The sequence below is a fragment of the Antechinus flavipes genome, chromosome 6, assembly GCF_016432865.1.
Source record: "Antechinus flavipes isolate AdamAnt ecotype Samford, QLD, Australia chromosome 6, AdamAnt_v2, whole genome shotgun sequence".
Classification (NCBI taxonomy): domain Eukaryota; kingdom Metazoa; phylum Chordata; class Mammalia; order Dasyuromorphia; family Dasyuridae; genus Antechinus; species Antechinus flavipes.
In genome coordinates, this window is record NC_067403.1 from 213,657,037 (window position 1) to 213,670,340 (window position 13,304).

General features: G+C 43.8%; 1 protein-coding gene across 1 annotated transcript; it reads left to right on the top strand.

The window, feature by feature from the left end:
• The first annotated feature begins 8,336 nt into the window (after positions 1–8,336).
• RASSF10 (Ras association domain family member 10) lies at positions 8,337–11,455 on the top strand. Its single transcript, XM_051965022.1, has one exon. The coding sequence runs from the start codon at positions 8,423–8,425 to the stop codon at positions 9,998–10,000; it is 1,578 nt and encodes a 525-aa protein (XP_051820982.1). The 5' UTR covers positions 8,337–8,422; the 3' UTR covers positions 10,001–11,455.
• Positions 11,456–13,304: the final 1,849 nt, after the last annotated feature.

Genomic DNA, 13,304 nt, shown 5'->3' on the forward strand with positions numbered 1-13,304 from the left:
AAAAGATGAAAAACTATGTTGTGATCTCCATGCAGTCCCCATAGTCTTTTTTCTGGATACAAATGACTCTCCATCACAAATCTATTGGAACTGGCCTGAATCACCTCACTGTTGAAAAGAGCCACGTCTGTCAGAATTGATCATCACATTACCTTGTTGTTGCTGTTCTCCTGTTTCTACTTCTTTCACTCAGCATCAGTTCATGTAAGTCTCTCCAGGCCTCTCTGAAATCATCCTGCTGATCATTTCTTACTGAACAGTAATATTCCATAACATTCATATACCATAACTTATTCAGCCCTTCCCCAACTAATGGGCATCCACTCAGTTTCCAGTTTCTTGCCACTACAAAAAGGGCTGCCACAAACATTTTTGTACACGTGGGTCCTTTTCCAGTAGAAACACTGCTGGACCAGTTTGATAGTTTTCAGGCATAGTTCCAAATTGCTCTCCAGAACAGTTGGATCAATTCCCAACTCTCCCAACAACGTATCAGTGTCCCAGTTTTCCCACATTTTCTCCAACTTTTATCATTTCCTTTTCCTGTCATCTTAGCCAATCTGAGAGATGTATTGTGGGAGATAGGTGCTATTATTAATCTCGTTTTGCAGATGAGGGAACTGAACCAAACAGACTTATTCATTGCCATACAACTGGAGGCTGGATTTGAACTCTTTTTTTACTCCATACAGTATTGGGCCACCTACTTACCTGGGAAGGCAATGGGCTAGAGTAAGATCAGATCTCCTACAGTAATCATGGTCAAGAATACAAGGGAGAAATAAGAGCAGGAGAGAGCTGGAGAAGGATCAGCTCTCCTAAAGTTTCCGTACTACCTTGGAAGAACTGCAAATAGAGATGACATAAATACCACTTGATGGATTATTTCTCCTGGTTGATCATTCATAAGCACTGATTCATGAAAAGAAGGTCCAGTCACATTTCTGCCTGGTCTCACATAATTAAAGATAGGAAGTTCCTGTTTGGAGTGTTCCATCCATGCTATGATTTTTGACTGACAGGCCCAAAAGGTAGAAATGCCAGACTACAGCAACAGTTCCCACAGATGTTCCTGTGATGGGAAGCTGGCAAGGCATTTACCTTTGTCTTCTTTCTCCTGGACTCTTCATTGGGATGTTATGGGGATCAGTGTTTTGGTGCTGTGGGGGGGGAGCCACAGCACTGAGGGGTGTATAAGAGATCCACTTTGCAATCTGGTGACTTCGTTCAGAAAATGTATAGGCTCCATTTCCTACAAAGTCGCAAACTGCCAGTATCCTTATCCCTTACTCTTCTAAGCCCTCTGGGAATACATTTAATCATCTCCAGGGGTCATGGACTGGAAATGAGCAAAGGCATGCTTCTGCATGTCTGAAAAGTGTTATACTTTGCCTTTCAGTTTATAGATATAATCATAGGATTCACTATGAAATAAAAGATTCAGTTCATCCACAGATATTTATTATGTACCGACTATGTGCAAAACACAGGAGATACAAAGAAAAATAGAGCTATTCCTGCCCTCAAGAAGCTTACACATTGCTGAAGGGGGGAGGAAGAGGAATAAGACATGTATACAGATAAATAAGCATAAAGAATATAATAGTAAGATGAAATAATTTTAAGAGAAAAAGACAATGGCAATTGATGGGAATTTGGAAAAAGAGTCATGTAAGAAGTGACACTAGAGTGGGATTTTTAAGGGAGCAAGATGTCCTAAAATACAAAACTGCATTGCAGGTATAGGGGGCAAGGGAATCCTGGTAGGAATACATGCATATAGGGCACAGCTAATAGGTCAGTTGATTAAAATGGAGAATGTGTAAACATGAATAATGTGAAATAAGAAAAGAAATGTAGGTGAGGGATAAATAATTAAGGATTTCAATTTGATTTGAACTTAGGAATTTCCAAGGTCATATTGCACAAGTCCTTCTAAAGCATACCTTTAATTGTCAGGAAAAATGATATTCTGAATGTGTAATTTCTAGCAGTTTTCTAGAAAATTGGAGCTATAGTCTTTCTTGGAGATACCTATAAATAAGAAAACCTATCTAGAGTCATAGATTCATTTTACAGATGAAAAACTGAATCCAAAGAGGACAATTTACCCAAAGCTACATAGTCAATAATCAAAAGAACTGATACTAAAAAACCCAAATATTCAAGATGCTACACATGAAGGTCTGTGTATCCCTAAACTGTGTAGGCCTCCATATGGATGATTTCAGATGAATTAGGAGCTGGTTTTTTTTTTCTCCTTGCATCCAATTGCACACCCAGTTAGAAACATCAAAATGCAGGGTTGGATGGGACCCCAGAAATTAAGTAAACAAATCAAAAACATTTGTTAATCTCTTACTCATCTAGTCCACCACACCGCCCTAAACAAGAATTCTCCTCTACTGGTCTTTTGCCGTTCCTTATGGATATAATCATGGTAATTCCCTACTCAAGGATCATCAGTGGTTCCTTGATATTATCCATCAGAACCAACAAGGCAACTATATGGTGAGAGGCATTTCAAACACTATGGAAACTCTTCTTTGTCCATAGTCTGACCTCTGTGGATCTAGACATTTTTCTCTTCTTCTTCTTCCTCCTCCTCCTTTTCTTCCTCCTCCTCCTTTTCTTCCTCCTCTTCCTCCTCCTCCAGCTTCCTTCTTAATAATAAGATATCATGTTTAGAATTTAAAGTAAAAACTGAGGCTGAGAGGTATTGTGGCTTGCCCAAGGCTGTACTGCTCACAAATGTCTGAGGCAGGATTTAAGCACAAACTTTCTTGATGCCAGTTCCAGCATGCTAATCAGACCATCAGATGCTCCATTTGGCTATATTAAATTGGTTCCCCGTTTCTAATCTATGCCCTCTTCAATATAATATTGTACATAATACATTTAGCATTGAGTTCACAAGACTTTGATACATAATCTTTAATTTTTCATCATGAAACCATACTTTTATCACATTAGATATTCTATGATATTAAGATGAAAGGTTATACTTATAAAATGCTTTGCAAATCTTAAAGTACTATACAAATCTTGATTGGTATTAGTATCTTTGAAGAAAAAAACCTTTTCTTTCAATTTTAGCCTTGAGTATAATCGATAGACTTTCAATTACATTTAAATAAGGTAAACCGAGAGAACTTTGAAGCCTGTTTATCTCCATGGATATGCAAATTTCTTAACTTTTCGGGACATGGAACAAAACTATACTGGAATATTCCACTGAGTAATTTCAATACAATTAAGATACCTAGATTTTAAAAGATACACTTTGATAATGAATTTATTTGTCTTGAATGGGAAAAAAAAATATGATCTTTCTCTGCAAAAATTACTTTTTTTCTGATCTTCAGTACATTTTGCCCATGAAAAACTTTTTTCTTTGTAGAAATGACAATGTGGCAATAACCGTGGTAATTGTTAACGATCATCATACTGTTCTTCCAATTTCAAGAATTCTATAAAGCACTGTAGATCTATCAGCAACAACATATCCAAATGTCAGATTCCTCAAAGATGCTTTTTGCCCCTGCACATTAATAACTATTTTACAGCAATAGTTCCATAATTCTTAGCATTTTCTTTTGCTTTCTATTTCACTTTCCTTTTGATTTTGGTATAACTGATCATCTTTCATTGTGGGCTTGAATAATCCTTTGAATGCTTGACTTCCTGACAACAACCATTGAGATATCTCTAACAGCCTTTGAGGTGTGCTCTTTAAGAGTTGCAGCTTTTGCATATTTCTTTGAAGAGATATCCATTCTTAAAAAAAAAATAAAATAAAATAAAACAAACACACACACAGAATTTAAAATACAACAAATGCAAATACAACAAAATAGCAATCAAATGTGTGTCGCATGAAATCTAGCACTCGATTGACAGAGAAGGAACTAAAGATGGAAGTTTCACCTCCTCAAGGCTTAGATATTATAGTTGTCTACATATGCTCTCTTTCTCTCTCTCTGTCTCTCTCTGTCTCTCTATCTCTCTATCTCTTTGTCTCTCTCTCTCTTTGTGTCTCTCGGTCTCTGTCTCTTTCTGTATGAACATATTTATATATACTCATATATAAATATGTATATGTATATATCTTATAGCTTAGTATCAGTAGCAGTAAACCCATAAAACCATTACTGTCACCAAATAAAATTATATAAAAATTATTGCTTGTTCCAAGAAATTCACACACCACTATATTTATCAATGTTTATGTCTTTCCTCTCTACTTAGACTGTGAGATTCATGAGAGTAAGGATCATACCTAACATAAGATCTTTTGTTTGGCATTTAAAGCCTTTCACATGCCGGGTTTAAACTGCCTTTTCAGGCCATAATTTACTGCATTCTACAATCTAGTTAACTTGGACAACTTGATGTTCCTCATACACGATCTTTCATTATCTTAGCTTTGCATAGGATATACCTCGTGCCTACAAAGTACTATCTCTTCCTCTCTCTCTCTTAGAATCACTGGCCTCCTTTAGAGCTTTGTTCAAACACTACTTCATACATGAAACTTTTCCTGATCCTGAAAAAGTAACCCCCAGTTACACTGGATTTATTTTGAATATATTTATGGGAATATATGTTGCCTCCATTACAGAATGTAATCTCCTGGTGGGTAAGGACAATTTTATTTTTGTCTTGGTATTGCTAGGGCCTAGACAATGGATATTTTAATAAAGGCCAAATGAGAGTATTTAAACCTTGTGTGTCCCCAATCTGGCATAGGCCCCCAAGTAACATAGAAGAAGGAAGGAAGGAAACAAACATTTATCAACCAATTACTATATGAACTTGTGAGGAAAACGTTAAATGGAACTGAGCTGAACTTTGAACCAACTCCTCCAGAGATGGGAGATCCTGGAAATATTAAGAGAAAAGCTTGTACATTCCTTACTATATCTTTGAAATAAATACCCCTTGTAAAAAGCTAATTGATGTTAAACAGTTCAAAGGGCCTGGAGGGCTAGAAAGTTACTCTCACTATTAAGCAAACACAACCAATGGGGGCTTAAAGCAATGTTAGAGAGAAGAAAACCACATAATCCTCAGAGTAACTTAACACGGTGAGGGGAAGTAGGGAGTCTGACCCTGAGAAAGCAGTCCCAGAGATACAAACTAATTATGTACCCCAAATTGGATGCAATAGGGTTTAAAATATATATACTTTCTGTTTATATGATCCATATATCATTTATTAAATCCTGTCCTAGGTTATCAGCCAGTGTATTTTTTAACACATAAATGCCATATCAAGCAGGCTACAAATCCCTTGCATACAGAGATCTTATTGGAGCATTCTTCATATTCCTCACTGTGCTTAACATGGGACCTTGCATATAGCAGATATTCAAAAAAATATTTACTACTCCAGCTTCTTTTTGTGATTTTTTTTTTTTTTTTTTTGCTACAGTCATTAATTTGCATGGGGTGAATTTGGTGCTGTAGGCAAACCCATGAGTATTATCTGGAGATTGCTTCTGGCCTTTGAGATTCTGATATCAGGAAAGGAAACTTTTTCTATCCTCAGCTCAGAAAAGTATGTTAATCAAAACAATGGCAAAAAAAAATTTTTTTTTTGACGAAAGTTGAAAATTGTGAAAAAGAGAACAGGATGGTGGGACATGTCTGTAAGTATACTAAGAATTATTCTACTAATCTTAGTATACTCAGAAGGTTAAGGTTTGTGGATCCACTGAGTTAGGAGTTCTAAACAAGAGTAGAGATAATTGGCTGCTACTTTGTATCTATGTGAGCCCCTTGGAAGAAAGGTCTAACAGGCTGACTAAGGTAAATGAACTGGTTCAGATCAGAAAAAGAGAGCTGTTTAAAGCTTCTATACCAATTAGAATTGGGATCAGGCCATTAGTGGCTGTTGTCCTAATAGTCCTGGTAAGATTGAAAAACCTAATTTTAAAAACACACACACACACACACACACACACACACACACACACACACACACACAGTGAAAACAATAACAATTCAATCCCTCTTGGAAGCTAGGAAACTCATTATTATGACCGTCTTCTCTACAAAGGGGCCAAGAGTCAGGTAAACAAGGATATGGTAATGGTATAAACAGATTGGTACCCTATCCCTGTCCTTGGGCCAGGACATCTAACCAGGATATATTCAAATATTGCGACTAGATTGACTAATACTGACAGTTTATTAGCAGAGACAATAAAGAGACCAGAAGTCAGACACCTGGATGAATTTTGGTCATGTCTGTATATAGATGATGGACAATGAAGGAGCCCTGAGGAGAATGGAGAAATGCTTCTTGAGGTTGTTCATCCTGATGGATTATCTAAGCGTCTGGATTGATCCTGTCTGAAGAGCAGAAGAACAGTAGGGGAAACTGTGTAGAATTCCCCTGGATAATCATGTAACAAATGAGAGGAGGGTGGAGGAGAGTGAAATGGGAAATGGATCATAGTGCAAGCCTGAAGCACAGCAGATGGGCTGCCTCACTTAGAGACTAGATACTTTGGTACTTGCTGAGCTCAGCATCAGCACACCGAACACCTCAGAGGGACAATTGGAATGGTTATTATTTGAATATTTGAATGGAAATGGCATTGGGAACTTGGATATTCAGTGCCTTCAACCCAGTAAATTTTAGAGTGTCAGCGCTTTTCTTCACAGGAAGATGCAATGCAAGGATGCTTTTAGTTTGCATGGCCAGATCATACCAGGCAGACACTTGTATATATTATTTAAGCTATCCAGAGTCTCAGGACATGATATAAGCAAGAAAAACTAAAACCAGGGAAAGATATCTAATGATGACAAGAGTGTAAACATCCCCTCTCCTCTCAAACCTCAGCAATCATTCAATCAGCAAGTATTTTTTAAGCACCTGCTATATGCCAGGCTGGCAATACGTTACATGTTGGAAATCAAGGCAAAAATAAAGTCATAACTGCTCCCAGGGAGTGTTCCAGTCCTTTCAGGGAGACAACATGTTCATACGTATATATGAGTACAAAATAAATACAAGGTAATTTTAGAGGAAGGGGAAGGAGGAAATATTGGGAGCTGGAAGACGCAGGAAGACCTTATGTAAAAAGTGGCATCTGAGCTGAGCTCTGTGAGAAACTAGAGATTCTAAGAGGTGAATTCCTTCTGAGAATAGGAAACAACCTGTGCAACATTTTGTAGATGGGAGGTGGAATATCATATGTGAGGAACATCAAGACATCCAGTTTGGCCGGATCTCCGAGTGAGTGGAGTCATTTATAATGTCTGGAAAAGAAGCTTGGAGTCAGGCTGTAAAAGGCTATGGGATTCCGAAGGAAAACGTTTATATTTGAGTCTAGAAGTAAAAGGGAGCCACTAGAGTTTGTTGAATAGGTGAGGGTTTGGGAATTTCACTTTGGTATCTACGTGGAGAATGGTTTGGAAAGGGAAGAAAGTGGAGGCAGGAAGACCAATGAAAATGCTATTTTAACAGTTTAGGGGAGAAGTGTGAGGAGGGCCTGTTTTAGGTTGGTAATAATGTGAATAGAGAGAAAGGGAAGGATGAAAGAAATATCGTGGCCGTCCTGGACAATCAAATGCATTTGACCGATAAGGCGGAAAGAGGGGTCCGATCTTGCAAACCCAGGTATGGACTCAGGAGCTCCCAGTCTCCCGATCTCCCCCTCTGCCCTGCTAGGGGAATCTATCTGCCCACCGAATAATTCCAGGCATCCACCTGTTGCTTCCACCCAATTTCCCTCTCCTTTTACAATTTTTTTTTCCCAAACTTGGTTCTATCCTGGAAAGTATTACGCTCTGAAAAGCAGCAGTCACGGGAGGAAGGGGCGACAAAGGAGCTTGAGAGTGGGGCAGAAAGCCGCCAACCGGGTCGGGCCCAGGCCAGGATCTCGCCGCGGCAGCCGCTGCCACCGCCTGGGCTCGGGGCAGCTCTCGGGGGAAGGGGGAGGAGTCACACCGGGAGGAGCCAAATTCGGAGGCCCCGGGAGCTTAGTGGCAGAGGGAGAGCGGCAGGAGCTCCGGACCCATCGCGTAGCCCTAGGGGCGCCAGAGGCCCGACCAGAACTAGACAGAGAGCAGCCAAGAGCAGTCCTTCTTCCCCGCCCCCACCCGGGGCCCGCCCCAGCCGGACTCGTCAGCTCCGCCCCGGAGGCGCAGGTCTGACCGAGGCAACTTTGGGGAGAGTTTATGCCGAGCGCGCCGGGAGACGGGGGAAGAGTTGAAGCCCGGGCAAAGGGAGTTCCATTCATCCTGGCCGGGCTGCGGGGCTGCAGCCGCGGGGCCAGGCTCCCCTGGCCGCCCCTGACCCTCCCCTCTTCAGGCCTCCGGCTCCAGGGGCCAGGGGCTCTTGCTTCGCCGCGGCCGAAGGTCTTGGGGAGACTGCAAGGGGCGCAAGCAGGCGCGATCCGGGTGCGCCATGGAGCCGCCCGAGGAGAAGATCTCGGTGTGGATTTGCCAAGAAGAGAAGATCATCTCTGGCCTCTCCCGCCGGACCACTTGCTCCGACGTGGTCCGGGTGCTCCTGGAGGACAGCCGCCAGCGGCGGCAGCAACAGCAACCTCGGCGGCGGCGGAGGCGACGGCGGGCAAGAGGAGAAGAGGGAGGCGGTGAAGGAGAAGGGGACCTGCGGGGAGGGGAACCGCGAGAGCCGGAGGAGGATGACGAGGAAGCTCCGGCGCAGGGCATGCTCTGGGGGCCCCCTCAGTGCTACTGCATCGTGGAGAAGTGGCGGGGCTTTGAGCGGATCCTGCCTAACAAGACGCGCATCTTGCGCCTCTGGGCCGCCTGGGGAGATGAGCAGGAGAACGTGCGCTTCGTCCTGGTGCGCAGCGAGGCATCTCTGCCCAACGCGGGGCCCCGCAGCGCCGAGGCGCGGGTGGTGCTCAGCAAGGAAAGTCCCTGCTCCGGCCGGGGAGGCCCAGCCCGGCCCAGCCCGGCCCTGACCCAGGAGAAACAGCGGCGCGTGGTGCGCAAGGCTTTCCGCAAACTGGCCAAGATCAATCGGCGGCGCCAACAGCAGCCACCGTCCCCTTGCTCGTCCACCTCTACGTCGTCCTCCACGGCTTCGTCGTCTTCCTCGCCCCCGAGCCAGGACAGCGCTTCTGGAGAGCGGATGGAGACCTTGGTGCACTTGGTGCTGTCCCAGGACCACACTATCCGCCAGCAGGTGCAACGGATCCGAGAGCTGGATCGGGAAATCGACCGCTACGAGGCCAAGGTGCACTTGGACCGCATGAGGCGGCACGGCGTGAACTACGTGCAGGACACTTACCTGGTGGGGCCTGCGGCTGAGCTGGACGGTACCGGCACTCCGCAGAAGGGTCCTGACGAGGAACCTCCTTCTAGCAACGAAGAGGACCCGGAGGCTGCGGCACTGGCGGAGTACGCCCGTCGGTGCGAGCAGATGCTGCAGCTCCAGGAGCAGCGAGCTCAGCAGGAGGAGCTGCTGGAGCGCGTGGCGGCCGAGATCCAGGAGGAGCTGAACCAGAGGTGGATGCGGCGGCGCCAGGAGGAGCTCTCGGGGCAGCCAGGCCCGGACGCCGAAGGCGGCCCGGAGGGCGAGCTCCTGCTGGAGCAGGAGAGGCTGAAGACGCAGCTCAGCACCAGCCTCTACATCGGCCTGCGGCTCAGCACGGACCTAGAGGCGATCAAGAGTGACCTGGACTACAGCCAACAGCAATGGGAGCTCAAGGAGAGAGAGCTGCAGAGCCTATTGGAGACTTTGGAATCTTTAGACTTCGTGCCGAGCTCCGACGGGGCCGGGGAGCCTGGTTCCGGGGCTCCGGGCCCAGTAGAGGGCGAGGCTCGGGCGGGTGAGGAGGCAGTTGCTGCTGGCCCGGGCACGGGCGGGGGCCCGGGCCCCGAGGTGTGGGTGGACCAGGCCCGGGGACTGGCCAAAGGCTGCCAGGGCAACGATGAAGACTCGGATACGGGGCTGAGCTCCATGCACAGTCAGGACTCAGATTCTGTCCCAGTCTGTGAGTCTCTCGTGTAGGAGCAAAGATGTGAGGGAAGGTAGAAAGACAGTGGTTTGGTCACCAAAAGCACGAGCCAGCTCAGGGATCCCACGGGCAGAGTGGGGGTACCTCATTCTGCTGCAGCCCCTTCCGTCAGGCCCAGTGTGGTGTGCGCTAAGGGGGCATACTGACAGTTCGGGCTAGGAAGGGCCCCATAAAGGACACCTCTTTTCCAAAAGGTTAGTTTTGTACCCCAACTTCAGCTGCAGAAGAAGGGAGTGGGAGATAGGAAGGACATCCCTCCGACTGAGGAACCTTAGTCCCAAGGGAAATGGTCCAGGCCCCATTTTCAAAGGAGTATTATATGGATTTCACTTGTTTTCATTAGAGTGAAGTCTTTCAATGGCATTTCTGGGAACCGTGACAGTTGGAACACCAGTTTGGGGCATTAGGTACTTATCTTTGGTTGGTAAAGAAATTCTTTGAATTTTAATTGTAGCTCTAACTTGTTAAAACTAGCCAAAGGGGAGGCATTTGTGTTGGTCTCAGCCTTACATCCTGGAGAAAACACACAGCCTTGGCTATTAAGTTTTCAGCAGATGCTAGAACTTATCCATGTCCTACATTTTTGGCCCTTTTATTTCACTTCTGAGGCTGAATGGAAACCTCAGTTCTTTTTCTCCAGAGTTCATCCAGTGCATTCCAGCAGAATCTGAGATATAAAATCCTGGAAAGCTGACTCTGGTTAAACTTTAATTTGGAAGCATTGAGATTTGCTCTAGCAAAGTCAAGTATTCTGTCCTTTTGCAATTCATTGTGCTACTTCCATTCAACTACATTCCACAAGTCCTTGTTAAGCACCTACTGTGCGCCAGGCACTGTACTAGGCTCTTGGGGGTCTGGAAAAAAAAAAAAAAAAAGAACCATAACAGTTCCCTTCCCCAAGGTCAGGAATTTAGCTGCTGCTATTTCAGGAAAAATAATAGTGAAGATGGGAAAAACTAAGGGAAGCTGTGTATTAAGGAATGAGCCATCTGATTTACAGTTCAAACTCAGACTTTGAAAGTCTTCTGACATTTATGAGTACATACCTGTATTTCTTTTGAATTGAGCAGTGCTTGAAAGCCAACCTGAACTCAACACCTCACCCTAAACCCCAGAGAATGTATCTTTTACCTGCCAGAGGCTTAACTGAGACACTGTAAATAACAGTATTTGCTAGCTAAGGTTTCAGAAATTGTTGAATATAACCACTTCTCTCAATATTCCTCTAACAGGCCATTTGATTAACAGCCATAGTCAGCCGAGGATAAAGGTATTTTTGTTTTAAAGTTAACTGAAGTGACTGAATTCTGGACAGCTTATGCACACACGCCTAGAGATAAAAGTGTAACAGCTTTTCAAAACCGGTTTCCAAAGCTCCAGTGGACTCAGTGTAACCTTTTTAGTTATTTCAATAAAAAAAACACACACACAACTTATCAACTATAGGATTTTTGTCGCCTCTTTTGAATGAATCAGGCTGCCTGATTTCCTTTGGAAGCTGGGCACTTCCTGGAGATATCATCAGGCCCCCGCATGAGGTGTAAACAATGGTGAGTGTGAGGTGCCAGCCTTGGGTAGGCACTATTACTGTTATCAGCTTAAATGGGCAGATTGGGTCTGGTTGCAGCAGGACTTTGCCCATTTTTAAAAGCTAATTTATGAAAGCAGGCTTCACAGAAGTTTCTCTTGTAATTGCTAGAATCTTAAACTGGATCTAGTTTTTGCAGACCAGAAGCACGCCACCGTTTAATCATTTTCTTGTATCAACATATTTCTTCCACCCCCATTGTTGATGCAGGGATGTTTTGAGATTTTTGAGTAAAATGATAGAGAATTAAGAGGTTGTCTTCGTAATTGATATTTTTAGAAGAAACTTGCCATATAATTATGGTTTTGTGTTTTCAGGCTGTACTTCTCTTCCTAAGCATAGTTAAAATGAAGAAGGCACACAAAAAAAAAAAAAAAATAGAAGCCTCAGTGTCCCCCAGACTGTAATGTAATCACATGCATACAGACCAAAACTAATGATAACTTTGACAGGAAAGCAGGGACTATACCAATCCTTATTTATAATTTAGCAAGAAATCCTGTCTGAGATGTGTATGCAGAAACTGGTCTAACCTAATAAGGGCTGGATTTTTGTTGTTTGTTTCTTTGTGGGTTTTTTTTTTTTAAAGGAGAAGGAGTTCTGACTTAATGAAGGGTATGGGGAGAGCTTGGTTTTTTTTAGTTTTGTTGTTGTGTTTTATAGATACTAAATCTTTGATTTCATTGGTATAGGGAATTCCCAGGGAAGGGAGATAAGGATAGAGGAGCCCCTATTTATAGATTTTAGGAATTGCCTAGCTCGAGACTTGCCCAAGATCACATAGACAGTATGTGTTCTAGGCAGGACTTGAAACCAAGTATTGATAGCTCTGAGATTATCCACTATACCATATTAGCTTTCTTGTTTTCTTAAAATCCTAAATTTTAAAGTTGGAAGATAGGTCAGAGGTATTCTAGTCCAACATTCTCATTTTTACATCTATGTCCTCTAGGACCCAGAGAGAAGTTAAGAAATGTGCCCAAAGTCATTAAGATCCTCATGAATAAAAGTGGGATTTGAAAGAAGTTTTCTGGCACCCAAATCAATTCTATTTCCACGGTGCCATTGTTTTGGTGGGATATGAAGATTGGGAGAAAGTTGTAATGGTTCTCAGTCCTCTGGCCCATGTCAGTGGCCAATTGGGAGGTAGTTGCGCCATAGAAATAACAACTTTCTCTTTCAGTTGTTATGTTAACCTTTATAGGCCTAACGGGCTGCTGAAGCAAGCAGCTGAATGTGATTTTTTTTTTTTTTTTTTTTTTTTTTGCCAGCAGCCAATAAAACAAACGGGCCACGTCACATTGATAAGCCCAGTATGGCTCTACAGGTACCTGAGGTCTGCTCCTAGACAAAGGGCCCCCAGGGGAGAGCACCAGGTTGGTAACAAGGAGCAATCCTCCCTTCCTGACCAACAAGGTGGGCAGGAAACGTGGGGGCAAAGGTAGGCATCCCAGAGAGAGCCCACACAGGGGACAAGAGTTCCCCTTAAACCAGCCCCCTGGTACTTAGCCAGCTACAGCTACTTCACCAGCTCCTGGGACTCCCAGAAAAGTGACCGGGCCTCTGGGACAAAGGATGCCGGTGTTCTCTCTCTCTCCTCTTGGCTTTCTTTTTTTAAGGGACAAGGTAATTCTAGGAGCAAGAGCACAGCTGTGATACTGCTCTGGGAGGACATTAAGAGATCAGGTTTTCTCCAACGGAAGGAAAGT

Excerpts from the sequence above, each read along its gene's own strand:
- RASSF10 (XM_051965022.1), top strand. The coding sequence starts at position 8,423 with ATGGAGCCGCCCGAGGAGAAGATCTCGGTGTGGATTTGCCAAGAAGAG.